This window comes from Microcaecilia unicolor, chromosome 4 (genome assembly GCF_901765095.1).
Source record: "Microcaecilia unicolor chromosome 4, aMicUni1.1, whole genome shotgun sequence".
NCBI lineage: Eukaryota > Metazoa > Chordata > Amphibia > Gymnophiona > Siphonopidae > Microcaecilia > Microcaecilia unicolor.
In genome coordinates this window covers 341,946,397-341,974,250 of record NC_044034.1, presented here as the reverse complement: position 1 = coordinate 341,974,250, position 27,854 = coordinate 341,946,397, and the positions used below count along the sequence as shown (strand labels likewise).

Sequence of the window (27,854 nt, the reverse complement as noted above, 5' to 3'; positions counted from 1 at the left end):
AACACAATAGTAGAATAACAAGAAGGATTTTGGGTAACATGGTGATGATAAACGTGATATTGGTATAGCAAGCAGATATTGTAAGACAGTTCTGAATGTATGTGGAGGAGCTTGTGTATATTCACATTGGTTGATCTTTTTGGTATGCCCTGTTAAAGAGATGGGTCTTTATTTATTTGTCATCTTACTATTTTCCAATGCCCAACATATAAACAGACAGCAGAAGTACAAAGCATACACACATGAAATTTATAACTATTAGGGTCAATATTTGACTTTACCAGTCAGTTAACCACAGTAAAAATGAAACCAGATATACGGCATCGGTACCCGGATACCAGCTGGTGCTGAATATCTGGATTCGCACATCAAAAGGTGAAATATGAACAGATCGTAGAGCTCTAATAAGCAATAAATTAATTAATAAATGAAATCGGGCTTAATAATAGTTAATAAAAGTTTTAAGGACCTCAGTAGTGGGATTTAATAAAGGAGATATCAACTTTTCTCCATCACATTTCTGCTCCCAAAGCATCACTGAAATTTTTTGAATTTATCTAGATATAGTGATCTATGTTCTAAATGCAATGTTTATAGTCAATTCAAGCTTCAACGGCTTCAAATATGAATGTTTAAATGTTCAAAGAACTTATCTTAAAGGATGTTTGCTCTGGGGGCATTTTTAGGTCCGACATAAATCATGTGTGGGCTGTATCAAGGATCAACCTAACTCTTTAACTAACTTGTTAGTCTCACTCACACAAGGATTGACTCGGGCTCCACATACTGCAGCAGGACATGTTTATCCACTCCTACCCTAGCTGAGATAATATTTAACCATTTCTCTGACCTCAGGTGCAACTTTCTTTAAATCAGTCACCTTACTTTCTATCTCTTCCTACTTTCTTACCTATCTATATGTTACATCTTTGCTTTACCCTTCGCTATCAATTATAATGTTCTGTTACGTATTCTGTTGACATTGCTAGTATACCATGCCATACTTTGTATTGTTTTTGAATATTTTTACTGCTGTAATTGCTTATTGCTCATGTTTGATCTTTTCTTACTGTACACCGCCTTAAGTGAATTCCTTCAAAAAGGCGGTAAATAAATCCTAATAAATAAATAAAAACAACCTAAGTCTGCCCCAGACCATACATGCCAACTTCACAATGTCGTTGTCAAGATCAATATCCAGATTCAGCACCAGCCCATAAGTACTGTCTGGTTAGGGACCTTATTCAGACTGTTAACCAGGTAAAGTTAGGGTGTCCAGGTTAGTTATCTGGTTGATGCTCTGAAAATGGACACTAAGAGCTGGATACAGTAAATGGCGCCCAGATTTGGTCACTGAAAAAATCCATGCGGAACCCTAGTCCATAAAGGGTGCTCCGAGTTGCACGCTGTTTATAGAATATCGTGTAGCACTGGGATCTGCGCCAAACTTTGGGTATGAGGATTTACACCAACTGAAACAAGGTGTAAGTCATGGTATGTAACCCCCCCCGAATTCTATAATACTGTGCGCATTTTTAGTGAACGCCCCTGGCCTGCCCATGCCCCTCCCATGGCCACACCCCCTTTTCAGTTGTGCACTAAAGAATACAGAATAGCACTTAATGAGATGCACATATTAAGCCGAATTGTTGCCAATTAACATCAATGATCGTTAGCATCCAATTATTGGCGCTAATTGACTCGGCCAATTTATTAACATGCGCATCTCAGTACAATTTGCAATTTTGCACACATACATTTGGGTGCCATATATAGAATCTGGGGGTAACTGGATATCCTCTGACTCTGCCCAAAATCCAGCCTTAGACCGCCCGGCACTGTCCAGATAGTTTTGAGGTAGTCACTGGACATAATCAGCAGCTCTATTCAATTAGTGCTGCTGACAGAGGTGTAGCTAGGTGGGTCGCCAGGGGAGCGGCCACTTCCCCGAACAGATTTCAGACGGCGCTGGTGCCTATTTTTCATTTGATTTGCTGCTTTTAAAATACACGCCAGTGCCGTCAGCAGTTCGCACTCCACTCCCCCCCCCCCCCCACGCCCTCAACCTGGCTATGCTTCTGGCTGCTGAATATCCCTCGCACTGGCACTTATGTGGTTAATAATGTCTGTCGACCCGATAAGTGCCTTTGAATATCAGCCCCATCAAAACCATAGATACCTATTTATTTTTATTACATTTGTACCCTGCGCTTTCCCACTCATGGCAGGCTCAATGCGGTGGGCAATGGAGGGTTAAGTGACTTGCCCAGAGTCACAAGGAGCTGCCTGTGCCGGGAATCGAACTCAGTTCCTCAGTTCCCCAGGACCAAAGTCCACCACCCTAACCACTAGGCCACTCCTCCACTGTTGCTACTATTTGAGATTCTACATGGAATGTTGCTAGAAGTCGGCCCTTGCAGATCACCAATGTGGCCGCGCAGGCTTCTGCTTCTGTGAGTCTGACGTCCTGCACGTACGTGCAGGACGTCAGACTCACAGAAACAGAAGCCTGCGCAGCCTTCTACATGGAGTGTTGCTAGTGGAATAGCAACATTCCAAGTAGAATCTCCAATAGTAGCAACATTCCATGTAGAATCTCCAATAGTATCTATTTTATTTTTGTTACATTTGTACCCCCGTGCTTTCCCACTCATGGCAGGCTCAATGCGGTGGGCAATGGAGGGTTAAGTGACTTGCCCAGAGTCACAAGGAGCTGCCTGTGCCGGGAATCGAACCAAAGTCCACCACCCTAACCACTAGGCCACTCCTCCACTAAATAAAGACAAATGGAAAAATTTGCATAAATCAAGAAATTAAGTTCAAACTGGGCAAAAATGCTTTTGAAAAAAAAAGCCAGGTCTTAATGTCTCTCCTGAGGAGCACAAGGATATCTTGCATGAGATACAGGAAGTGCTGTCTTTGTATTTTGAATATGCTTTTGGTGGCAATTGTTCAGAGAAAACACAGAATGCGGCGGGACATAGGGAAAGGCTCTCACCAAGAGACGAGGATGCAGAAGTCATATTCTTGGGGAAGGTGGAAGAAGAGGAGTGATAGCTGATGTAAGAAGGGAGGATGTAGGAAAGTGCAGAAGGAAGGAGATGAGAGATTCCATGGGAGGAGATAGTGGAAAAGCTAAGGTAGATAGATGGCGAGAAGGGGGCTGGGGGGATGGATGCTGGAAGAAGGAGGAAAGGCAGAGTAAAGAAATGCTGAGGAAAAGAAAGATGGTGGGAAAGGGAGAGAGGCAGGGGGAATGGATGTTCGAGAAGCAGAAAGGCAGGTGGATACCGAGGAAGTGGAGGAGTTGGTTGGAGAACAGATTGTAGGGAAAGGATGCAGGAAGGCAGATATCGAGGACATGGAGATGGAGGCTAGCAGGGACTCACACTTAAATAGAGACTTATATATTAGGTGGGAGAGCAAGAGAACCTAAACTCAGGCTGGCTGGATGTAAGGGAATGAGTGAGGACTCGGGAACTGTGTAGGATGGGAGAGAGGGACTTGGTCACTTGGGGGCTAAGAAACTGAGTAAAGATTAAGAGGACAATGGGTTATAGGTGACTGGGCGAGGGGTATCAGTAGAGGTATAAGACTGGTGGTGGAGAAAAACGGAAAGGCAATATAGTATGAAGGACATGAAGGGTTTGCAGAGAAAGCGGAAAGGAACAAAGAGCTGAGTGAGAGATGAAGGAACTGGACAGGGCCTTGCAGGAGGTGCGAGAGATCGTCTGTGCTTGTTCCATGCTTTCTTGAATTCACAGTCTTGCTTCCACAGCCTCTATTGGGAGGCCGTTCCATGCATCCACCACCCTTTCTGTGGAAGAGTATTTCCTCAGATTCTGCCTAAGCCTATTTCCTCTGAACTTCATCTTATGCCCTCTCATTCTAGACGGTTTCTTCATTTGAAAAAGGCCCACCTCCTGTACATCAGCGCCATTGAGGTATTTAAACGTCTCTATCATATCCCCTCTCTCCCGCCTCTTTTCCAGCGTATACATGTTGAGGTTCATGAGCCTGTCCCTATATGTTTTATGACCAAGACCGCTGACCAGTTTTGTAGCTGCCCTCTGGATTAGAGAGCTGCATGGGAACGGGGTTCGCGGGAATCTCGCGGAACCCGCCGGATTCCTGCAGGGATGAAAGCAGTTCTGCGGGGTTCCCGCTGGGACGGAAGCAGTTCTGCGGGGCTCCCGTGGAAGTGTAAGCTGCACTGCATCAGCCTCTCATCTACCGAGTACCTTGAGTGCTGTCTCCTTCTCCTCTTCCTCCTTGCTTTAACAGCACAAATGTGGAAAGTCTTCCGTTAAGGAGGTGGTAGAGACACAAATGAAGATGGAATTCAAAGAGACTTGGGATGAACACAGAGGATCTCTAATTAGAAAATGGAAGTTATAAAAATCCTAACCTCAAATGGCTGCATGTGTGTGGATGTTTCAAGTGACACTTAGATGGCGACTCTGGCTGTGATTAACTAGGGCTGATACCGGGCAGACTTGTATGGTCTGTGTCTAATATATGGCAGTCTGGTTTAGGATGGGCTAGAAAAGGCTTAAACAACAACTTCAGTGGCTGGAACTTGAGGGTAGTGCTGGTCAGATTTTTACAGTCTGTATCCCACAAATGAGAAGACGAATAGACTGGAGTGGGCTTCAACGAGAACTCCAGCAGTTGGAACATAAGTATAGGGCCAGATAGACTTCTATGGTCTATGTTCCAGAAACACGAAAGAAAGTATATAATATCACACTTGTTGATTTAATCAGGAATTGATAATGAGTGTGACTATTGGGCAGACTGGATGGACCATTCAGGTCTTTATTTGCTGTCACTTACTATGTTACAATTAATCCTCTTTGCTCCCGGGCTGATGCGCAGGCCTCAGCTCTGACACAAGCAAGAGCATCGGATGTCACCTGACCTACTGGCATGTGCATGTGGTGACCTCTCAGCACACAGTGCCAGAAATCAGAGACAAATCTTACTTGTGCACACCAGAGTGTTCCAAGTTTCAGCTTCCATTCCTTCCTTGCCTACAGTGCTGTGGCTCAAATCCAGAGAGAGACTAAGGGAGCTGACCAGAATTTTCTTTTATGTACCATTAAACTCTTGCGGGGATGGGTGGGGATGGGTTGGGATGGGTTACATTTTTGCAGGGATGGGTGGGGATGGGTAAGATTCCAGTGGGGACAGGTGGGGATGGGTGAGATTCTAGCAGGGACGGGCGGGGATGGGCAAGATTTCTGTCCCCGTGCAACTCTCTACTCTGGATCGACTCCATCCTGTTTATATCCTTCTGTAGGTGCAGTCTCCAGAATTGCAATAACACTCTAAATGGGGGCCTCACCAGAGATTTATACAAGTGGACTATCACCTCTTTTTTCCTGCTGGCCATCCCTCTCCTTATGCACCCAAGCATGCTTCTGGCTTTGAGTGTTGCCTTTCCTACCTGTTTGGACACCTTAAGGTTATCAGACACAATCACCCCCAAGTCCCGCTCTTCTTTTGTACTGTACAGTTCCCTCAGGGTTTTGTGACCCAAGTGCATAACCCCGCATTTCTTAGCATTAAATCTTAGATGCCAATTTTTGGACCACTCTTCAAGCTTCACCAGATCCTTCCTCATGCTATCCACTCCCTCCGGGGTGTCCATCCTATTACAGAGTTTGGTATCATCCGCAAAGAGACAAACCTTACCGGACAGCCCTTTCTAAGCGTATTCTATAGCGCATTGCGCATAAATTCTAATGCTCGCAGCTCAAAAAGGGGTTGTGGATATGGGCATGGAATGGGCGGGTTGTGGGCATTTCAGAAAACTATGAGCACTGTTATAGAATGCACCCGATCTGCGCCTAAGTTAGGTGCAGGTATTTAAGCCTAGCTTTAGGTGGTCTAAATGGATGCGCCTAAATTTTAGGCAGAAGAACAGCACGTGAGCGTATTCTATAAACTACACCTAACTTTAGGTGTAGTTTATAGAATCTTGCTAACTGCATAGTTTTACAGCGCCATATATAGAGTTTTCCCTTAAACCTATTTTTAGGCCATAAAAAAAGACCTTTTTCTATTTATTGAATATATGGCCATGTGCTAATATTAGCATTAGCACACATTAGGAACCCTATTTAGGAGACGGTAAGGGCTCCTGCATTAACCGTGTGCTAAACGAAGACCAAGGAGAATTCCCTCCGCAGGACACAAAAGATCAACAGAAAGCAGCAAAGCAAGATATAATATTATTATAATATTATTATAATTTATTATAATAACATGATCTTCTGCCAACCATCATTTGCTTCGCTGCTCTTTGTTCATCTTAACCGTGTGCTAACCAAGTTATCCTGCGGTAATGTAGATGCACAACTGGTTTGCACAGGAATGCCCAGTCTCTGCCCTTGATTCGCCCCCTCAAAACTACAAATTCAAAAAATACTTAGCGCATGCATAACACGCTATGAGTACAGAAATACCACAGGACAGTGGCGTAGCCACAGGTGGGCCTGGGTGGGCCAGAGCCCACCCACTTAGGGCTCAGGCCCACCCAACAGTAGCACATGTTTAGCGGTAGCTGGTGGAGATCCCAAGCTCTGTCAGCTAAAGACTCTCCCCTGATAGTAACAAAATTCTACTCTCCACAATACCGGCACCTGCGCATGCTCAGTTTTCAGCGCATGCCTGCTGCAGACTGCCAAGGTGGAAAGAAGCATTTTCCTGCCAGCTGAGATATTTTTTTTTTTTGGGGGGGGGGGGGGAGAACATTTTGTGCCCACCCACTTCTTCCCTAGGCCCACCCAAAATCTGTTGCCTGGCTACGCCCCTGCCACAGGACATGCTAGTGTGTCCTGTGGTAAGCTATTTTTTTTGCTCCATTAGCACCTTAGCACCTAGGGCAGCTTAGTAAAAGGGCCCCCCAGATTAGGTTGCTGGAGCTGCAACACAGTCCACCAGAGGGACCAGCTCCATGAGCATGTGGCAAATGCATTTCTGCAGGGATGGCTTTGAATGGATGCCCTCTAGTACAGCAGAGGAAAGCCTGAGATTGCAGGGGGAAGGGGGGGGGAGCGCTGTAGACTTTTTGCACAGATCTGGTTACAGCTATTCTAGTCCTATTGACCTTTTACTGCCGTTTATTACATTAAAAGAATTATAAAAACCATAGCTTTCAGGACCAAATCCAATGCTGAACTCCCTCATATTAATGAAAGGCAATTTCAGGCTTAATGTAGCAAGTATTCACAAGAAAGTAAAGAATAGAAAATTGTTTAAGTGGCCCAAGAAACTTTGTCCTCATTGTGGGACAAACCAAGCTATGCCAGCTATATGTAAATGTATGCACCAGTCTGTGTCCATGTGTCCACTTTGAAGTTGCCATCTGAATTTAATTCTGCCTTTGTGCGGAAACTGGGCCATTACGTTTAATCTCACTTAATAGTAAGAAATGCTCTTTGTGTTTTCCTATCGGCAACATATTCTACCCCTAACATATACAGCTTGGCATTCAGACTTTACGATTAATCCCCGGTGGCTGATAATTGCTTCTTCTCCAAGTCCTCTGTGCAATTCACAAGGGAACTGATTGCAACTATTCTTCCTCTATACATTAATCCACTGTTTTGGTCTTACTTCTTCAGTTCAGCGGACCCTATCAGGCTGTCTGCATTTTCTGGGCTTCTGGACGTATTGTGAGTTAAATTAATTTCTGTCCTTACCCCCGCCCCTCCCCACCACACACACACACACACCAGTCACCAGACTCTATTAGCCCCGCAAGTTAGCTGATTAACAAGCGAGGCCTTCCTTTTTCACTTAAACCTGAAATACTACTAATAATGATAATAAAAATTTTAAAAACAACCTGGTTACATAAACCTAATATTCCATTTCAAGCTGATCTTCTAGCTACTGTTTTCCTACTTCAAGTTTCATTACTTATCGGATAAAGGAGATTAACAGACAGATGTACAAAACAAAATATTTTGTGTCTATGGAGAAAAACAGAGATGTAATCAGGGGCAAAGTTTTCTGTTGTTTCAGAATTTTGGGGCTTTTTTTTTCCAGTTTGGGGTTTTTTTCAGTTTGTTTCACACATTTGTGTTAATAAAACACTTTTTTTAAAATACCGATTAGAACACTGTAACCCATGGAAATCAACTTTGCACGTGTTAATTTATAGGTTTCTATACCTTTGTCTTTATTTTTTCTTTATCTTTATTAATGCTGCTCCTTGTGATCTTGGGAAGTCACTTAACCCTCCATTGCCTCAGGTACAAACTTAGATTGTGAGCCCTCCTGGGACAGAGAAATATCCAGTGTACTTGAACGTAATTCACCTTGAGCTACTACTGAAAAAGGTGTGAGCAAAATCTAAATAAAGAAATATTTGAGATTCTACATGGAATGTTACTACTATTGAGATTTTGGTGCTACTATTGGAGATTCTACATGGAATGTTGCCACTTTTTGAGATTCTGGAATGTTGCTACTATTTGAGATTCTAGATGGAATGTTGCTAGTGGAGGAGTGGCCTAGTGGTTAGAACACCAGTCTTGCAATCCAGAGGTGGCCGGTTGGTTCAAATCTCACTGCTGCTCCTTGTGATCTTGAGCAAGTCACTTAACCCTCCATTGTCTCAGGTACAAACTTAGATTGTGAGCCCTCCTGGGACAGAGAAATATCCAGTATACCTGAACGTAACTCACCTTGAGCTACTACTGAAAAAGGTGTGAGCAAAATCAAATAAAGAAATATTTGAGATTCTACATGGAATGTTAATGTTGCTATTCCACTAGGAACATTCCATGTAGAAGCCTGCCCTTGCAGATCAGCAATGCAGCCGCGCAGGCTTCTGTTTCTGTGAGTCTGACGTCCTGCACGTATGTTGCTAGTATTTGAGATTCTACACAGAATGTTGCTAGTGGAGGAATGGCCTAGTGGTTAGAGCACTGGTCTTGCAATCCAGAGTTGGCTGGTTCAAATCCCGCTGCTGCTCCTTCTGATCTTGGGAAGTCACTTAACCCTCCATTGCCTCAGGTACAAACTTAGATTGTGAGCCCTCCTGGGACAGAGAAATATCCAGAGTACCTGAAGTAACTCACCTTGAGCTACTACTGCAAACAGTGTGAGCAAAATCTAAATAAATAAATAATGTAGTTCTTATACTGCCCAAAATTGTAAAAACGTCAAGGCACTACAGAATGTCATTGAGAGAAGCAGAACAAGAAACTGTGCAAGAGACATCCAGGGAGATAACACAAATGGAAAAGAAATTACAACACTACTGGTACTTATAATTTCTAAAGCACTACGGAGCTACTGTTAGAAATATGCAATCTTTCCCTAAAATCGAGTGTAGTACCGGAAGACTGGAGGGTAGCCAATGTTACTCCGATTTTTAAGAAGGGTTCCAGAGGAGATCCGGGAAATTATAGACCGGTGAGTCTGACGTCGGTGCCGGGCAAGATGGTGGAGGCTATTATTAAGAATAAAATTGCAGAGCAAATACAAAAACATGGACTGATGAGACAAAGTCAGCACGGATTTAGTGAAGGGAAGTCTTGCCTCACCAATCTAATGCATTTTTTTGAGGGGGTAAGCAAACATGTTGACAATGGGGAGCCGGTTGATATTGTATATCTGGATTTTCAGAAGGCGTTTGACAAAGTGCCGCACGAAAGACTCCTGAAGAAATTGCAGAGTCATGGAATCGGAGGTAGGGTATTATTATGGATTAAGAACTGGTTGAAAGATAGGAAGCAGAGAGTAGGATTGCGTGGCCAGTATTCTCAGTGGAGGAGGGTAGTTAGTGGGGTCCCGCAGGGGTCTGTGCTGGGTCCGTTGCTTTTTAATGTATTTATAAATGACCTAGAGATGGGAATAACTAGTGAGGTAATTAAATTCGCCGATGACACAAAATTATTCAGGGTCGTCAAGTCGCAGGAGGAATGTGAACGATTACAGGAGGACCTTGCGAGACTGGGAGAATGGGCGTGCAAGTGGCAGATGAAGTTCAATGTTGACAAGTGCAAAGTGATGCATGTGGGTAAGAGGAACCCGAATTATAGCTACGTCTTGCAAGGTTCCGCGTTAGGAGTTACGGATCAAGAAAGGGATCTGGCTGTCGTCGTCGATGATACGCTGAAACCTTCTGCTCAGTGTGCTGCTGCAGCTAGGAAAGCAAATAGAATGTTGGGTGTTATTAGGAAGGGTATGGAGTCCAGGTGTGCGGATGTTATAATGCCGTTGTATCGCTCCATGGTGCGACCGCACCTGGAGTATTGTGTTCAGTACTGGTCTCCGTATCTCAAAAAAGATATAGTAGAATTGGAAAAGGTACAGCGAAGGGCGACGAAAATGATAGTGGGGATGGGACGACTTTCCTATGAAGAGAGGCTGAGAAGGCTAGGGCTTTTCAGCTTGGAGAAGAGACGGCTGAGGGGAGATATGATAGAAGTGTATAAAATAATGAGTGGAATGGATCGGGTGGATGTGAAGCGACTGTTCACGCTATCCAAAAATACTAGGACTAGAGGGCATGAGTTGAAGCTACAGTGTGGTAAATTTAAAACGAATCGGAGAAAATTTTTCTTCACCCAACGTGTAATTAGACTCTGGAATTCGTTGCCGGAGAACGTGGTACGGGCGGTTAGCTTGACGGAGTTTAAAAAGGGGTTAGATAGATTCCTAAAGGACAAGTCCATAGACCGCTATTAAATGGACTTGGAAAAATTCCGCATTTTTAGGTATAACTTGTCTGGAATGTTTTTACGTTTGGGGAGCGTGCCAGGTGCCCTTGACCTGGATTGGCCACTGTCGGTGACAGGATGCTGGGCTAGATGGACCTTTGGTCTTTCCCAGTATGGCACTACTTATGTACTTATGTACTTATGTACTTATGTGTGATCACCCTCCATAAACGTTTGCACAAGGAACGACCCCCCCCCCACCCCCACCCAAAAAGCTGCAGCAGGAAACGGGGAAGTGGGCCGAGTCCCTGTCAAACACCATTATAAAGAGCCAGGTTTTTACTCCCTACCCTTTAAACTTGTAAAAAGAATTCTTCTTCCTTAAATCAAATGGAAGTGAGTCCCAAAGTGAAAAGTTAGGTTAGTGAAATGCAAAACATCTTGTCACCTCCAGCCTGACCCTAGATGGAGCCAAGTAACAAATTTCCCTGAGATCTTAGAGAACTAGATGAGTGATAGGGCATGAGCAATGATGTTAAATGAGAATGTGGAAGAATACAAGTACAAGTAGTGTAAACTTTATGCTCGTCGAGACTGGAAGACAATGTTGCTCTTTGAGTAAAGATGTAACATGGTCCCCTTTCCTAGCACTGTGAAGAAGCTTTACCACAGTGTTCTGCATTAACTAAAGTCTTTTAGCATTCATTTGAGTAATACCCAACAGGAGCGTGACCAGACCTGCCATTTCAGGTGGGCCCTTCTCAACCCCACCCCGTACGTACATACAGATTTTTAAAATCTTTTCCTCTGCCCCTGCTATCATCATCTTTCTCCCCCTCCACCCAGCATCTGGTCCTTTCTCCCCCTCCTCTGCCCAGCATTTGCTCCTCTTCCCCCCCCCCCCCCCCCCCCCCGGCATCTGCTCCTCTCTTCCTCCCCAGTCTACCTCCAAGATGATGCCTGCAGCGATTCCAGTAAGCAACCAACACCAGCCCTACAGGCTTCCCTCTACCGCATCCCCACCATTGAAGATACAGAAAGTGATGTCATCGAGGGCGGGATGCGGTAGAGAGAAGCCTGCAGGGCTGGCACAGGTTGCTTACAGGAAACTCTGCTGAGGACAGCTCAAAGGTAGAAGTTGGCTGGGGGGGGGGGTTTCAGAGAAAGATAGAAAGCTGCCATGAGAGAGAGAGAGAGAGAGAGAGAAAGAGAGAGGAGTGAGGCACTGCCAATGGGGTTCTTTGGGGGGGCCACTAGACTGGGTGGGCCTGAGGAAAGAATGGATGGGCCTGTGCCCACCTGTAGCTACACCACTGATACCCAAATAAAGACAATTGCTTTAATCCAGATGATTGATTACAGAAGCAAAGAAAAACAGAACACAAAGAATGAATCAATTGCAGATAAAACATGGATTTCCTAATTAAGGAAGTCATTTGGGGGCCTATGGTCTAGGACAGGTGTTCTCAATCCAGTCCTTGGGACACACCAGCCAGTCAGGTTTTCAGGATGGATACAATAAATATGCATGAAAAAAATCTTCATACAGTGGAGGAACTCTACGCATATTTGTTGTGGATAGTTTGAAAACCAGACTGGCTTGGTGTGTTCCAAGGACTGGGTTGAGAACCTCTGGTCTAGGATGACCCCCAGCACTAATTATCATGATCTTGGTTCCTGCTACAGCTAAAGTACATGAGAACCAGATTGCCTCAGTTTTTTTTTTTTTTTTGCTCTACACTTGTGGGTTAGAGGCCAAGAGTCACTGGTTCAAATTTGACTAGATAGATGGCCTTTGAGGGTCTTGCAAGCACAGCAGTTGAATATCATCCACGTATAAATAAACACTGTTGCCAAAGCTCTGAATCAGGCTGGCAGGAGGCCCTAAGAATAGATTAAAAAGGGAAGGAGCCTATATGAATCCTCTGGGACATCACATGTAAGCTTAACATGCAATGTCCCATAGGGATCCGTATTGGCTGCTTCTCTTTAAGAACTTATACTGTTAATGAGAGTTCATTGGCCAAAGTGACACAGAAGGAACAATCATAAATTGAAACAGAACCTCTGAAGTACCAAGCCTGCCTGAGATGCCCACAGCTTTAAGCTCATCCAGCAATGAGATCAAAAGAAGTTGATTTATCCAGCAAAACTAGAAAAGCATCTCCACCAGAGGCCATATGTATTAATCAATTTTGAGTGCACTAAATTTTTTAAGGCATGATAACAAATCAAATACACACTAACAAATGTATATCCTAAAACAACAACAAAAAATATTCAGCATCTCTGGCTCCCCAAGTGCATATTGCTAGATGTGATGCTATGCAAATGCCTACAATACCTTGATCAGAATTCTGACAAAGTTTCATTGTCTTTTACATAAGAGACATAATCTGCTATTTAATAATTTTTGCATTTTCTATTGTTTATTTTTAGCTTTTGGATTATTTTTTTTGAGCAGTGATTAATAAATATATATATGATGTTTTTTTTTGTATTAGTGGAAGGTTTTTCCAGGTACAGTGATGAGTTATTTTGGTTACCCTATATGTTAAGTGGTACCTGTTTTCTTTTTCTTCCAAATTTGATCATAGTTAAGGAACATTAATAAAAGATTTATAGGCTTTGTAAATGGTTTTCCCAGATATGTATTAAATGAGGATGTTATAATGTCCTTGTATAGCTCCATGGTGCGACCGCACCTTGAATATTGTGTTCAATTCTACTACTACTACTACTACTATTTAGCATTTCTATAGCGCTACAAGGCGTACGCAGCGCTGCACAAACATAGAAGAAAGACAGTCCCTGCTCAAAGAGCTTACAATCTAATAGACAAAAAAAAAAAAATTAAGTAAGCAAATCAAATCAATTAATATGAACGGGAAGGAAGAGAGGAGAGTAGGTGGAAGCGAGTGGTTACAAGTGGTTACGAGTCAAAAGCAATGTTAAAGAGGTGGGCTTTCAGTCTAGATTTAAAGGTGGCCAAGGATGGGGCAAGACGTAGGGGCTCAGGAAGTTTATTCCAGGCGTAGGGTGCAGTGAGACAGAAGGCGTGAAGTCTGGAGTTGGCAGTAGTGGAGAAGGGAACAGATAAGAAGGATTTATCCATGGAGCGGAGTGCACGGGAAGGGGCGTAGGGAAGGACGAGTGTGGAGAGATACTGGGGAGCAGCAGAGTGAGTACATTTATAGGTTAGTAGAAGAAGTTCTGGTCACCGCATCTCAAAAAGATGTAGTGGAATTAGAAAAGGTGCAGAGAAGGGCGACGGAAATGATAAAGGGGATGGGACGATTTCCCTATAAGGAAAGGCTGAAGCGTCTAGTGCTCTTCAGTGTGGAGAAAAGACGGCTGAGGGGAGATGAGATAGAGGTCTATAAAATAATGAGTGGAGTGGAACGGGTAGACGTGAAGCATGTGTTTACTCTTTCCAAAAATACTAGGACTAGGGGGCATTCAATGAAGCTACAAAGTAGTACATTTAAATCAAATCAGAGAAAATTTTTTTTCACTCAACGTGTAATTAAACTTTGGAATTTGTTGCCAGAGAACGTGGTAAAGGCTGCTAACTTAGTGGGGTTTCAAAAAGATTTGGACGGCTTCCTAAAGGAAAAATCCATAGACCGTTATTAAAAAGGACTTAGCAGCATAAAATGTTTTGTACTTTTTTGGGATCTTGCCAGGTATTTGTGACTTGGATTGGCCACTGTTGGAAACAGGATGCTGGGCTTCATGGACCTTTGGTCTGTCCCAGTATGGCAATACTTATCGCTTGGTTGGGATCCATTGTGGATTAGATTCTATGAATGCAGCTGAAAAATTTAAGAGCTGAGCACTATGCTATAAAAGAGTCATGTCTATTATAGCATAGTGCTAAGCGTATAAAGAATGCCTAACTTTAGGCACCAGAAATTATACCTGATGAAAGCAGGTGTAAATGCTGACACCTAAGTTAGGTGCTGATCGAGTCTATGCTGTAACAGTGTGCATAAATTCTTGGAATGCCCCTAGAACGCCCCTGAAATGCCCCCTTGAAATTACATAGGAGTTCCACGCACAGCATTATAGAATTCGATGTTTTGATTTGGTCTTCCATAGTTTTTCGGTTTCAATGTGTAAGATTGCTGTATTTTGTGACTTTTTCCACATTCTTTCTCTTATTCCTGATTGTCTCCATATATACATGCACAAAACAAAATTTAATAAATCCAAGCAAAAAGGATGAAGAAGTCTTCAGTTCCAACAGCAGAAGGTTGTATACATGCAGCAAAAATATGTCATACAACAAGAGGTTTTAGGGCTGATTATTTTGCACATATCTACTATAATAAAACTCACCCTCAACGTTCTGAGGACACTGACGTCAGTGAAGCCAAGCCCTGACTTCCTTCAAAAAGGTTCGAAGGTTCGTGGTGGTGAAGCCACCAAAAATCGCTCCGGGACCTGCCCTCGAGGGCGGAGCAATGGCAGAACAACGAAGGGGTTGGCAGGGAGGGAGGCAGTGAGGTGGGGGGGAATCGCTCTGGGCCCCGCCCTCGCGTCAAATGTCATCACATTGGGGGCGGAGCAATGGCAGAACAACGGGGTTGGCCAGGGAGGGGGGGGGGTGTTGGCGACGAAAACCTTGCTAGCGCCCGTTTCATTTGCTCAACGGGCCTCTTTTACTAGTTTAATATATAAAAGAATTAGGGGATTCCAAAAACATGCAATTGGTTTTAAAATGTACCTTTGTTTCAACCAAAATCTCAAGAGGCGCAGTTCATTGAATGGTCTGTTATTTAAGGCCACTGCACTTGCAAAAAAAGTCCTAATCAAAATCATTACAATCCCTGTTTTTACACTTTGAGATGTTAGAATTGCTCTAGTGAAAGCATCTCCCTGGGATTCTCTCAGCTTTAGTCAACCCCAAAACAGATGCAGAGCCTGCTGTGATGATCCAGGTCACATCTACAGACTGACATCCCACTGCTGGATGAGATGAATGAGGAAGAGACAGGAGCAGCTCATGGAAAGAAGTCTGTAAAAACAAGGGCTGTAGCTGCAAGAAGAAAAACACTTTGGGCCCCTTATAGTAAGGCACGCTAGTGGATTTAGAACATGCTAAAAAATTAGTGTGCACTAAATGCTAAGATGCCCATTGTCCCTGGATTCTATATAGCACGCCCAGCATTCTGCTCTGAAATCCAAGTGTATTCTGTAACAACGTGCATAACTTAATTAGCTTAACAAGCCAATCAGCATTAACAGCACTTAAATGATAATGAGCACTAATTGGCAATAATTAGAATTTACATGCAGAACTTGCTAAGCTTATTCTGTAACACCGGCAAAAGGGGTGTGGTTATAGGCGGGGAAATGGGCATTTCGTGGGTGTTCCAAAATTTACATGTGTAGTTATAGAATATGGCCCAATGTGCCTAAATATTTGCTCTTTGGTCCACAAGATTATAGTGGCCTAGTGGTTAGGGTGGTGGACTTTGGTCCTAGGGAACTGAGGAACTGAGTTCGATTCCTGGCACAGGCAGCTCCTTGTGACTCTGGGCAAGTCACTTAACCCTCCATTGCCCCATGTAAGCCGCATTGAGCCTGCCATGAGTGGGAAAGTGCAGGGTACAAATGTAACAAAAATTTAAAAAAAGATGATCTACGGTGAAACCCCGGGATACATGGTTGACCTGATAGATCTTCTGACCAGAACCAGAGCGTCACGTTCCTATCTGAACCGCCACTATCGAAGCTGCATTGGACTCAGATACAAATCTACCTATGCCTCCAATTTCCCTACTTAGGTACACAAATGTGGAATGCACTACCAAAGAGAGTGAAAACGATCCATGACCATCTAAACTTCAGGCGATCATTAAAAACCTGCTTTGCAAGGCCTACTCTACTGATCCAACTTAAATGCCTTCAAAACCTCACATCGTAATGGACTGTATATTCCTTGACCCTTGTTGTACTTGTATACCCTAACCTTACCTGACCCTTCTTTTAAACTGTATTTGTTTAATATCTACTGGACTTGGCGATCGCCTTTACGGTATTATGTAAGCCACATTGAGCCTGCTAATGGGTGGGAAAATGTGGGATACAAATGGTACAAATAAAATTAAATAAATAAATAAATCTACTCTCCGGGATTTATGCTACATTTTCACTGGTGTAAATGGAGGCGTGTAATTTTAGGCAACTGATATATCAATTAAGCGTATTCTATATACCGTGCCTAAATATAGGTGCCCCATATAGAATATGCTTAGGCATAAATGTTTTCTGTGCTGATTTTCTAACCGCCCAGTATAGAATTTCCCCCTATATTCCTATGGGTGTCTTAGAATTTAGCGCACACTAATTGTTAGCACAGGCTATATCCGCTAGTCTGCCTTAGTAAAAGGGGCCCTTAAAGTGAAAACATTTTTTTTTAAATGGCAAACACTAAATAAAGGAGGTTTTGAAAGGAGATGAACAGAAGAGGCAACAGAGCTTAGAATCGGTTCAGGTGCTCCTTTGGAGAAACTGACTGCTGTGTTAACCTCTGTCTACAAAAACTACACCTTCCACTAAGCAACTTAAAGGCTGGCATTTGCTAAGATTTTCTGTTGTCTAGTAACTCCGCAGTTCTTTCCAGAACAAGATTTTAAAGGATTGCAATGAAATAACGATGCTAGTTATAGTTTGCTTTCGATTTGGTAATTTCAAAGCTCTACGCAATAACCATTTAGGGTGATCAGTAATGTTATGGTCATAAGAACATATACATAAGAGCAGCCACACTGGGTCAGACCAAAGGTCCATCTAGCCCAGTATCCTGTTTTCCAAACAGTGGCCAAGCCAGGTCACAAGTACCTGGCAGAAACCCAAATTGTGGCAACACTCCATACTACAAATCCCAGGGCAAGCAGTTGCTTCCCATGTCTGTCTCAATAGCAGACTATGGACTTTTCCTCCAGGAATTTGTCCAAACCTTTTTAAAACCCAGATACACTAACCGCTGATACCATATCCTCCGGCAAAGAGGTCTCTGAATGTATGCCTGCTACTTCCTTCTCCTACAGATCTCATCTATCACTGACCTGATACCTGTTTCTCAGTGTTTTTTTTTTTAAATAAAAGGAACTAATGTTTACAGTATATTGTATGCAATAAGTTAAACATGAGAAGGCCAATTAGAAACCATGTGGCAGTTTTATTTTTAACTTTTAGGATTTACATTCAAGAAATACAACTTGAGTATCAGAAATATATGGGCCGCTATCCCCCTCCACACCTGAAATATTTTGGGGCTGCTGGTGCAATGCAAAATTTCTTTTGTTCGTAACATTTCTAGCCCACCAATCTTAAAATTCTTAGCGGGTTATCATGTCATATAGATAGTACTGATACTCACATGCAATGAAATCATGATTATCACTAACACTACGGTTACACAAAGACACTATAAACACACATTCAACAATACCATTCATAGATCTCCAACTATTATTCAAAGATATAGCTTTAAAACCAAGATAATTTTTTGAAACAAACAAAAAAAATCACATACTTTCCTGTTTCCTGAAAGAGCAAGTCTGAACCCATCAACATTTAAAAAGTGGAAAATTTAAAGTCTCCAGTGCAATGAATTTCTCTCTCTCTTTTTTTTAAATCTACAGTTTGTGAGAAAGGACTGCACATAGGATCAGCAGGTTCAGAATAGGGGCAGAGAATTAACAGTATAACAGAATGATAATGACAGAGCAGGAAAGCCTGAGGTTTGATAGTCACAAGTGGCTGTGCCTGTCCTGTCCTGTCACTGTAGCTGATGGTAAAGGTGAGGCTGGCTTCTCAGGATTCAAACAGTACGCTTGTAGATAAGCAGGGAGCAATCTATCGTTCCTCTCAGGAGAATCTTAGGTATACAAGTGATGGAGGCATTGCAGTTCATTTTGTGTTATGAAGGTCTCCTTTCTGCAGCGTTCCAGCCTGCCAGGGTCCCCCTTCCAGTTCATTGGGGCCTTGCTTCGTGGCCCCTGCCATGCCCATACACTGTCTATATCCTGGGGGAGAGGTTTTTTTACTTGGACAGTGGTGCCAGGGGTAGAAAAGCAGGCAGTCTGCAGACTGCACAGCCGCAGAGTGTGCCCCCTGTCTGTGGCAGTTGGTACTGCGGGCGGCCCGGCTCTTCCAGGGCCACGGACAAGTACTTGTTGCAACGAAGAGGCTCCGGGGCCCCGAGAAATACAGATCCCGGAGCAGCAAAAAGGGGCAGCAGCAGACGTGGGGCAGCAGGGCCACTGAGCTCACCTAGGAGTCGTCGCAGTTCCTGCAATGAGCTGCCCAGCAGCACAATATAATTGCGAGCCAGAAGCAGTGTAGCAATCTTAGAGAGCTTCCTGCCGGGTGAGCTGTGGCAATGGGCAGCTGAATACGGCAGGATCACCTCCCGCAGGGCATCCATGGCCATGTTTAGATCCTGCATCCTCCTCCGTTCCCGGTTGTTGATCTTGCTCCGCAGCAGGTGCTGCTCCCCCCCTGGTCCACTGACGTCCTTGGCAGCTCCGAGTTGCTCCTTCTCTGAAGATACCCGGCTATAGCTGCCAGCGACAGTGAGTTCCGATCGGCTGGATCCCAGCTGCAGTTCTTCATGTCCCATTCTCAGCATCTTGCTACGGCTTTAAGGAGGGGAGCTCCGGGGGAAAGTCCTATGGACGAGCCACGTCCAGCTAGTTGAAGTCTCGTTCCCTGCAGGATGGTCTTGGTTGGTGAATCTGATTACTTTAGGCAGGTTTCAGGGCTGGGAATGAAGTTCGCGGAGTCCTGGCAAGATTTCTTGGAAGCTGTTAATAAAGGAATGAGAAGGAGCCCAGCCCAGCTCAGCCGCAGCACAAGATACCTCTCACTGGCTCATTTCTGGCTTTAGCCCCTGCATGCAGCACTGAGACCTGCTACAGATGAACTAGTCCTTTATTCTAAGCCAGGCTTTGGTTCAACTTTGAATTCAAGGAACCTCTTTGAAGACGAATGTGAAAGTAGCTCTCAGGGTTCCTGAAATCGAAAAAGTAATAAGTTTCTGATTTTCAGAAAAAAATATATATATTTTGGACATCATTTTCTGCCACTCAGCTAATTGGTAGTAAACATCTTCATATTCACTGAACTCGAGCCAGTTTAGGATAATGTGGGGTATAAATACCATAAATAAATAAATAACTAAAGTTATTTTCTAGGTAGATACTCAATAATCGTTTGCAATTTGTATATCATACAGTCTCTTCAACAACCGTTGTGTTTAATTATCAATCTTTATTAAATGTTTAAATCAAATTATAATCTTGGCATCCATATTTTAAAACCTTTTCACACAAACCACCAATCGCATCTCACTCTTCCTATTTTGTTTAGTGTGAATGGGAGTAAGAGTGAGATGTGATTGGTGGTTTGTGTGAAAAGGTTTTAAAATATGGATGGCAAGATTATAATTTGATTTAAACATTTAATAAAGATTGATAATTAAACACAACGGTTGTTGAGGAGATTGTATAAATAAATAAATGGTTTGTGATATCAACGGTCTATAACACAGCCTCCATGTTTTTCTTTACTTCTTTGGGACATTTAAACTGCATGGAGTTTAGCAAACTTCATATAGATTATGCATTGGCACCTGTATTCAGCTTTCCAGGCACGTCTGGGTCGATATTCAAAGTGATTTAACCGGCCAGAAATGGCTCCCAGCTGGTTTGGAACTAACTGGTCATTTTCAGTGGCAGATAACCAGGAAGTGTTGCAAACAAATGTCAAGTTAGCACCTCTATACGGGGAGCAATTCTGGGGATGGTAACCACATAAATAGGACCATATAAAAGTCAGTCCTATCTTTATATGTTGCCCCATAGTCGCTTAAGTGCTGAAAATCACACTTAATTGGCTTATGCTTTAGTTGGCTCCACAAACTCGGAAATTCAGGGGCCCTTTTACTAAGCCGCTTAAGCGTGCCCAACACGCACCAAAATGGACTTACCGCCCGGCTACAGTGCGGCCCTTGTGGTAATTTCATTTTTGGCGTGCATATGATACGCGCATCTGAAAATAATTTTTATTTTTGGACACGGGGTATTGGGCGTGCCAAGTGGCATTTGACGCACCTAGGTCATTACCGCCCAGTTACCACGAGACTTTACTGCTAGGTCAATGGCTGGCGGTAAGGTCTCAGACCCAAATGGATGCACAGCAATTTTCATTTTGCTGCGTGTCTATTTTTGGAAAAACATTTTAAAAAGGCATTTTTACAGGTGCACAGAAAAGTGATTCTGCACGCGCCCACAACATGTGTCTACACTACTGCAGGTCATTTTTCAGCGTGCCTTTGTAAAAAAGCCCCTCAATGCGGAAGCCAGACATGACCATGCACTGAATTTCCAGGCATAACACCGGTGACGATCAGCAAAATGTCGAGCAATCACCGGTTGAATACCAACCCCTCTCTGTCTGCAGAATCACTTGCCAGAAGCTACATGGGTGAGAATAACAATACAGATGTGGCTTCCCCTGTATTTCATCCAAATACAATCCCAACACATTTTGGAGCTCATTTTCAAACACATAGACTTACGTATGCAACTTTGTAAGTCTATGTGCTTTGAAAATGAGCCCCGTTAATGCTGCAGTAACATAGATGCAGTCACCTCTGGCGTTTCGCCATCTTTGATGCTTCATAATAGCTTGCAAGAAAAACAGGGAAGAAAAATAAACGTCAACCCTGTAATGCAGAGTTTCTCAATCCAGTCCTTGGGACACACCCACCAATCAGGTTGTCAGGATATCCACAATGAATATGCATGAGATAGATTACATAGAATAAAGGTAGTATATTTATTTATTTATTACATTTGTACCCCGTGCTTTCCCGCCCATCGCAGGCTCAATGCGGCTTACATAGTAACAAGAGAATACAATCTGTAGTATCAAAATCAACAAAGGAGGTATACGGTAGGACAAATGAACAAGGGGTAAATGGGATAAAAGAGGTATGAGAGAAAGGATAGGGATAGGTAAGGAGGTGGAGCGATAAAGAAGAGGTAGGGGAAGAGCACGGAGGATAAGAAGGTTGGTAAGAGGTAATTCCCAAGTCATTGTTGTTAATGATATGCAAATTTATCTCATGCATATTCATTGTGGATATCCTGAAAACCTGACCGGCAGGTGTGCTTGCAGCAGCGGCATAGCCAGTGGGGGCCTCAGTGGCCTGGGCCCCCCCCCCACTTTGGATTCAAGCCCCCTCCGCTTTAATGGCTGGCAGAGATGTCCAAGCCCCACCAGCCAAAGAGGTCTCCCATGTAAATCCCTGCTCGTCCTGTCTGAGCAGGCTTAAGTCAACTGGCGCATAGGAGTGGCTGATGCTGAACTAAGCATGCGTAGGAATACCAGCGTTGACAGCTGAAGCATGCCACCAACTGAATGCTGCTCTAGCTGCACAAGTGAGGATTCGCACAGACCTCTTCAGCTGGTGGGGTTTGGCAGTCCCAGCGGCAAAGGAATGGGTTTGGCATGTGAGAGATGAAGAATCCATGCCCCCCCCCCCCCAAATGGACTTCTGACTATGCCACTGGTTCGGAGGATGGGGTTGAGAACCCCTACTGTAGGCAGATCACTGCAGCCGCTGGGTAAGAGCGATGGTCTCCCTCCCATCAAACTAATGTCAGAGATGCCAAGTTGCCCGGTTCCAAGCTGGAGACATTTTGGCCAGCCCTGGTTTTGAACTTGCATCCCAAAGCAGTGCGGGATTTGCAGTGCCCATTGAAATCAGTGCTGCGTGCAAGTCCCATAATCCACCAGGATGGGATGGTTAGGCGAGAACTATCTTGGTCCCAGAAATAAGAAGGCATGAGCAAGGAAACAAGAGCCATATATAAATTCTAGATACTTCCCAATTTAAAATTCATACTCAAACAGGAGTCCAAAATAATTCTTTATTTTTATACAGCATTAATGTTATTATGGCTGTAACCAAGTTTTCTTGAAGATTTAAGGAACTTTAGCAAATTCCTGCCTGACTCAAAGCGTTAAAGCAGATAATCTCTTTCTAACTTCATGTTAATCAACTACTTAAACTGTACCTTTGGTGCTTACAGCCACTATGAACGGGAGTTAGAGCAGTGAAGAAAGTGAATTAACTGTTAACAAGTAGCGATTTTACTTCTGATATCTTATATTCCATCCTCTCATGAGGAGTTGCAGAAAGAAAAAAAGGTGGCTTGCAACTTCCCAAGAATTGTGTCAAAAGCAGGTCCTAAACCGCGACACCGTTCTGGAAAACTGGCTATAACATTTTCAAATTATTTACAGACGATCCAGGAATATCTGGAATGAGTTAACCAGCTTCTTTCAAAACTGACCAATAATAATAATCATAAATCTGAGCTTATGCTCCCAGTCTCCCCCACATCGTTAGGTCTACGCTTGTGTGAAACTGAATGTGAGCTCACAAGTTCCTTAAGGTGCATCAGGAGACCCCCTCCGGGATTTGAGATGGAGGTAATAAAGACATCGCCCCCTTTCAGCCCTCTTTCTTCTCGGTGAGTTATGGTCCTGTCTCATCTCACTTAAACAAACAAACCTTACTATGCCCGCCACCCGAGAAACCTGCACAAGTCCCTGAGCCTAGCTTTACTGAGGTTTAGGCTGGACTGGAGAAAAACTGGACATGAAATGAGACTCCTGTTCTTTGTACTGGGCTGCAGGTTGGTTTTACTTATCCTTCAAGACTGCCACTACTCACACTCTTCTCTAAGGACAGCTACCCCCATTCCCACCCTGATCACTTCCACTACTCACATTAATGACCCCCATTCCCACCCTGATCACTCGCCGACACACAGGTGGGGAACAGGGTAACATTAATGACCCCCATTCCCACCCTGATCACTCTGACGCACAGCCAGGGAGCTCGGGATGATGCCTCTCCAGTATTTTCGCCTCGCACCTCCTTCCCCCCGCTCTCTGAATCACACCGTACTCCAAAACCGAACCTGTCAATTTCATACCAGACCTGTCTGCAGTCTTGTCCCAGGAGCCCGTCCAGCTGATTTGTTTAAGTCCGCTAAAAATAAACTGCAAGGTCGCGCATCTCCACATCGCCCGATTGGCTAAAACCCAGGTACAGCTGAGATCAGACCCCCTAACACAATTAGCAGGTTTTACTAGTCCTCGCCCCTCCCGCACTGACCTCACTTGAGTGACAGCTAGCTTCCACCAATAGTATTAATCCCAGACGAGTTCCAGCCCCACCTTTCTTCTCCCCGGTACCTAGAACAGCTCCCCTTCTCTTCAAATAATACTGGATTTTCTAAATTCACCTGTGGTATGAATTCAGGTTCTGAACCGCTCAGAAGGAAAATAAAATTGGTTTCAGTGCCCTGTTTTTCTGTGCTTTCAACGTTCAGATTTTGTCGGGGGGGCTTCAAAACTTAATTAACACATTTTACTGAAGACCCATCTCTTTAATAAAGCATACCACAACGATCAACCAATGTGAATATGCACAACTCGCCTATATATGTTTAGAACTGTTTGTCAATTATCTGCTTGTATACTATAACTTTGTTTAATTATCATAACATAGTAACATAGTAGATGACGGCAGAAAAAGACCTGCACGGTCCATCCAGTCTGCCCAAGATAAACTCATGTGTATACCTTACCTTGATTTGTACTTGTCTTTCTCAGGGCACAGACCGTATAAGTCTGCCCAGCAGTTTTTCCTGCCTCCCAACCACCTGTCCCGCCTTCCATCACTGGCTGTGGCACAGACCGTATAAAAGTCTGCCCTCCCCTATCCTCGCCTCCCAACCACCAACCCCTCTTCCCCCCACCTGCTCTGCCACCCAATTGTAGCTAAGCTTCTGAGGATCCATTCCTTCTGCATAGGATTCCTTTATGCACATCCCATGCATGTTTGAATTCCGTTACCGTTTTCATCGCCACCACCTCCCGCGGGAGGGCATTCCAAGCATCCACCACCCTCTCCGTGAAAAAATACTTCCTGACATCTTTTCTGAGTCTGCCCCCCTTCAATCTCATTTCATGCCCTCTCGTTCTACCGCCTTCCCATCTCCGGAAAAGATTTGTTCATGATGACCAAGACTTTGTAATACTAAATGTTTATTTACTAATATTCTTCCACTACTCATGATGTATTGTAAGCCACTTTGAGCCTGCAAAGAGATGGGATAAGGTGGGATACAAATGCAATAAATAATAATAATATTAATAATACCAATATAAGCCCGATGTTCAAAGCAAACCGGGCTTTGGAACGTTTCATTCAGACTGATTTTTAGACAGTTTATCCCACACGTTATTGTGTGTCTAATGCACAAAGGGTCTTGGCACTGCTTTTGCAGTGAATGATAACACTATGCAAATGTATGAAAACGAGCTCATTTGTATTAAAATGAGCATTCCTGTGATGCACAGGCGCTGACGTTTCCGAGCAATGCACAGAAAGAAGCACCTACCTGTAACCTACAAAATTTTCCAGCAGGTCTGAAGGTGTCATTGCATGAAGGTGACCTCGCAGTGGAGCACTCTGCCAGCATTTTTTAATCGTATCTGCACGTGTGTGGGAAACATAGGTGCCGACTCCATGGGTGCTGTAGGTGCTCGAGCACCCCTAATATTTTCACCTGCCAGAAGTCGGAAGTTCCCTTCCCAGCCAGCCTGACCTGCCCAGTGCCCTCCTTCTCCCTCAGTCCTCCACCGGTCCGTCCTCGCCTTCCTGCATGCCGCCCAGAATTTTAAAACTCATCTTACCTCGGGGTCCCGGCGGCAGCAGTGAAAGGCGAGCAGGCTCAGCGCTTCAGCTTTCCCTTCTCTCTCAGCTCTGGTCCCGCCCTCATTTCCTGTTTCCACAAGGGGGGACCAGAGCTGAGAGAGAAGGGAAGGCTGAAGCGCCGAGCCTGCTCGCCTTTCACTGCTGCTGCTGGGACCCCGAGGTAAGATGAGTTTTAAAATTCTGGGCGGCATGCAAGAAGGTGAGGGTGGACTGGTGGGGACTGTTGTGGGAGAAGAGGTCAGGCTGGGGTTGGGACTGGTACTCAGAGGAGAGGGGGGCCTGGAACTCGGAGGAGGGAGGGGCCTGAAATTCGGAGGAGAGGGAGAGGGAGGGAGGGAGAGGGAGGGGGATGGGGAGGGAGAGGGAGGGGGATGGGGGAATGCACTACCTGTTAAAAAAATTCAGCACCCCCAATCATTTTGAAAGTTGGCTCCTATTGTGGGAAATATGCAATGTCCGTGTGTTGTGTGTGGAGAAATGTGCCATATGTGTGTGTATTATATATGTGTGAACATTATATGAGGTAATCTCCTATAAAATGTACTGAATATCTAGGAAGTCGGGAGATTCTAAGTATAAAGCATAGATATGTCAAACAAAAGCATTCAATCTTTAAATATCAAACGATATTTTATATAAAGAGGAAAAGGCCTCAAGAAGCCCTCAGCGTAACTTTTTAGCTTCGGGGGCTGGGCTTCTTCATGATTGTAGGTCTTCCTACAATCAACTAGCGCAGAGATAATACGCGGACCAAAGGACCCTGAGGCAGGTCACCGAAACGCTGGCCATCGTAGGCCGTGGTCAGATTTCCAGGTGTAGAAAGGACCCACACGGAAGAACACAATAGACAAGCTACGTAACCTGAAAAGTGTATTCACAAGAATTTAAGATTATACAAAGCTCAAGATTTATGAGATTGACGAGATTTAAGAGGTTTTTGACCAATGATGAAGAAGCCAGTGGCGTTCCTGGCCTGGATGGCACCTGGGGCGGAGCGCCAATGCACCCCCCCCCGGTTGCAGCGCGCCCCCTCCGGCGAAATGACACCCCCCGGGTGCACGCCGCTGGGGGAGGGCCGCGGTGCGCGCCTGCTCCTCCGAGTTTGCTAAACTTCGTTTGTTCGCTGCAGCTCCCTCTGCCCCGGAACAGGAAGTAACCTGTTCCGGGGCAGAGGGAGCTGCAGCGAATGAACAAAGTTTAGCGAACTCGGAGGAGCAGGCGCGCGCCGCGGCACCCCCCAGCAGCGTGCACCCGGGGCAGACCGCCCCCACCCGCCCCCCCTTGGTATGCCACTGGAAGAAGTCCAGCCCCCGAAGCTAAAAACGTACGCTGGGGGCTTCTTGAGGCCTTTTCCTCTTTATATAAAATATCTTTTGATATTTAAAGATTGAATGCTTTTGTTTGACATATCTATGCTTTATACTTATCATATATGTGTGTTCCGCAAGTAACAGTAGTGTAAAAAGGTGTCATTGAAGAATAAACAATTTAATAATCCTATATGAACACCTATGATGCAGTTGTTGCCAGTCTGCTTTTTTTCTTGGGCATGCACAGAACATCGATGATTTCCGCAAGTCTGTTCTGCGATTATGCTAGGTGCTTTCTCTTACCGAGCTGCACATAGACTTTCCGTGTATCTCATTTGCATGCGATTTCCTTTGCGATCGCTGTTCCATATTCAGTAAGTTCAGCTGTGGCTGTACACATACGTGGATGTTAACGACGACTTTTGAGCATCGGACTCTAAATTCCTCCAGTGTCCTCTCAGATTTTTAGGTTTAATATACTTCCTCCATGGCAGTTTCATACAGACAACCCTAGAAGAATATCCAGGGCCACTGAGAGAGGGGGGCAGGGGGGCAAGATTCCCCAGCATCCAAGGAGAGCCCAGCAAGGGTGATTGAAAGAGACTGCCTTCTGGCTTTGGGTCCTTCTTCCTGCCGCATCCTGCCTATGCAAAAACAGGAAGTTACTTCAGAGGAGGTAGGATGCGGCAGGAAGAAGGACCTTTGGCCGGCAGAGCGCACTCTCTTGTTCACTGCTGGGGGGGGGGGGAGGCAGTGGCAGCAGGTTGTTGCAGCAGCAGCAGAGGGGCCCTAAAGATTGTTTGCCCCAGGCCCGGCTTTGTCTCTCAGCATTCCTGTTCCCAGGGCCTCCAAAAGGGTCAAGAAAAGTGGGTAAGTGCCTGGTGCATCATCTGGGGAGGGGGGAATTCCTGTCCCCTTCTGCTCTACTCTCCCCCATCTCAAGGGCTGTGGGGGCGGTGCAGCTCCACAGGTTGCAAGGGAGATGAGGGCTCAAAAATGGCTCCCCATCCATTAACTGTCCTACAATGGCCATAGTGCAGTGGGTGG

General features: G+C 44.5%; 1 protein-coding gene across 2 annotated transcripts; it reads right to left on the bottom strand.

Annotated features, from left to right (window-relative positions):
• Positions 1-17,970: 17,970 nt before the first annotated feature.
• OLIG1 (oligodendrocyte transcription factor 1) lies at positions 17,971-23,785 on the bottom strand. 2 transcript variants are annotated; one of them, XM_030199659.1, is made up of 2 exons: positions 23,713-23,785; positions 17,971-19,709 (listed from the first exon to the last, which is right to left on the bottom strand). In XM_030199659.1, the coding sequence occupies exon 2, from the start codon at positions 19,324-19,326 to the stop codon at positions 18,739-18,741; it is 588 nt and encodes a 195-aa protein (XP_030055519.1). In that variant the 5' UTR covers positions 19,327-19,709; positions 23,713-23,785; the 3' UTR covers positions 17,971-18,738. The 2 variants fall into 2 exon arrangements, with proteins under 2 accessions (XP_030055519.1, XP_030055520.1); XM_030199660.1 differs by having other exon boundaries at positions 23,693-23,721.
• Positions 23,786-27,854: the final 4,069 nt, after the last annotated feature.

What these genes read in the sequence shown, in the direction of transcription:
- OLIG1 (XM_030199659.1), bottom strand. Translation starts at nt 19,326, where the DNA reads ATGCTGAGAATGGGACATGAAGAACTGCAGCTGGGATCCAGCCGATCG.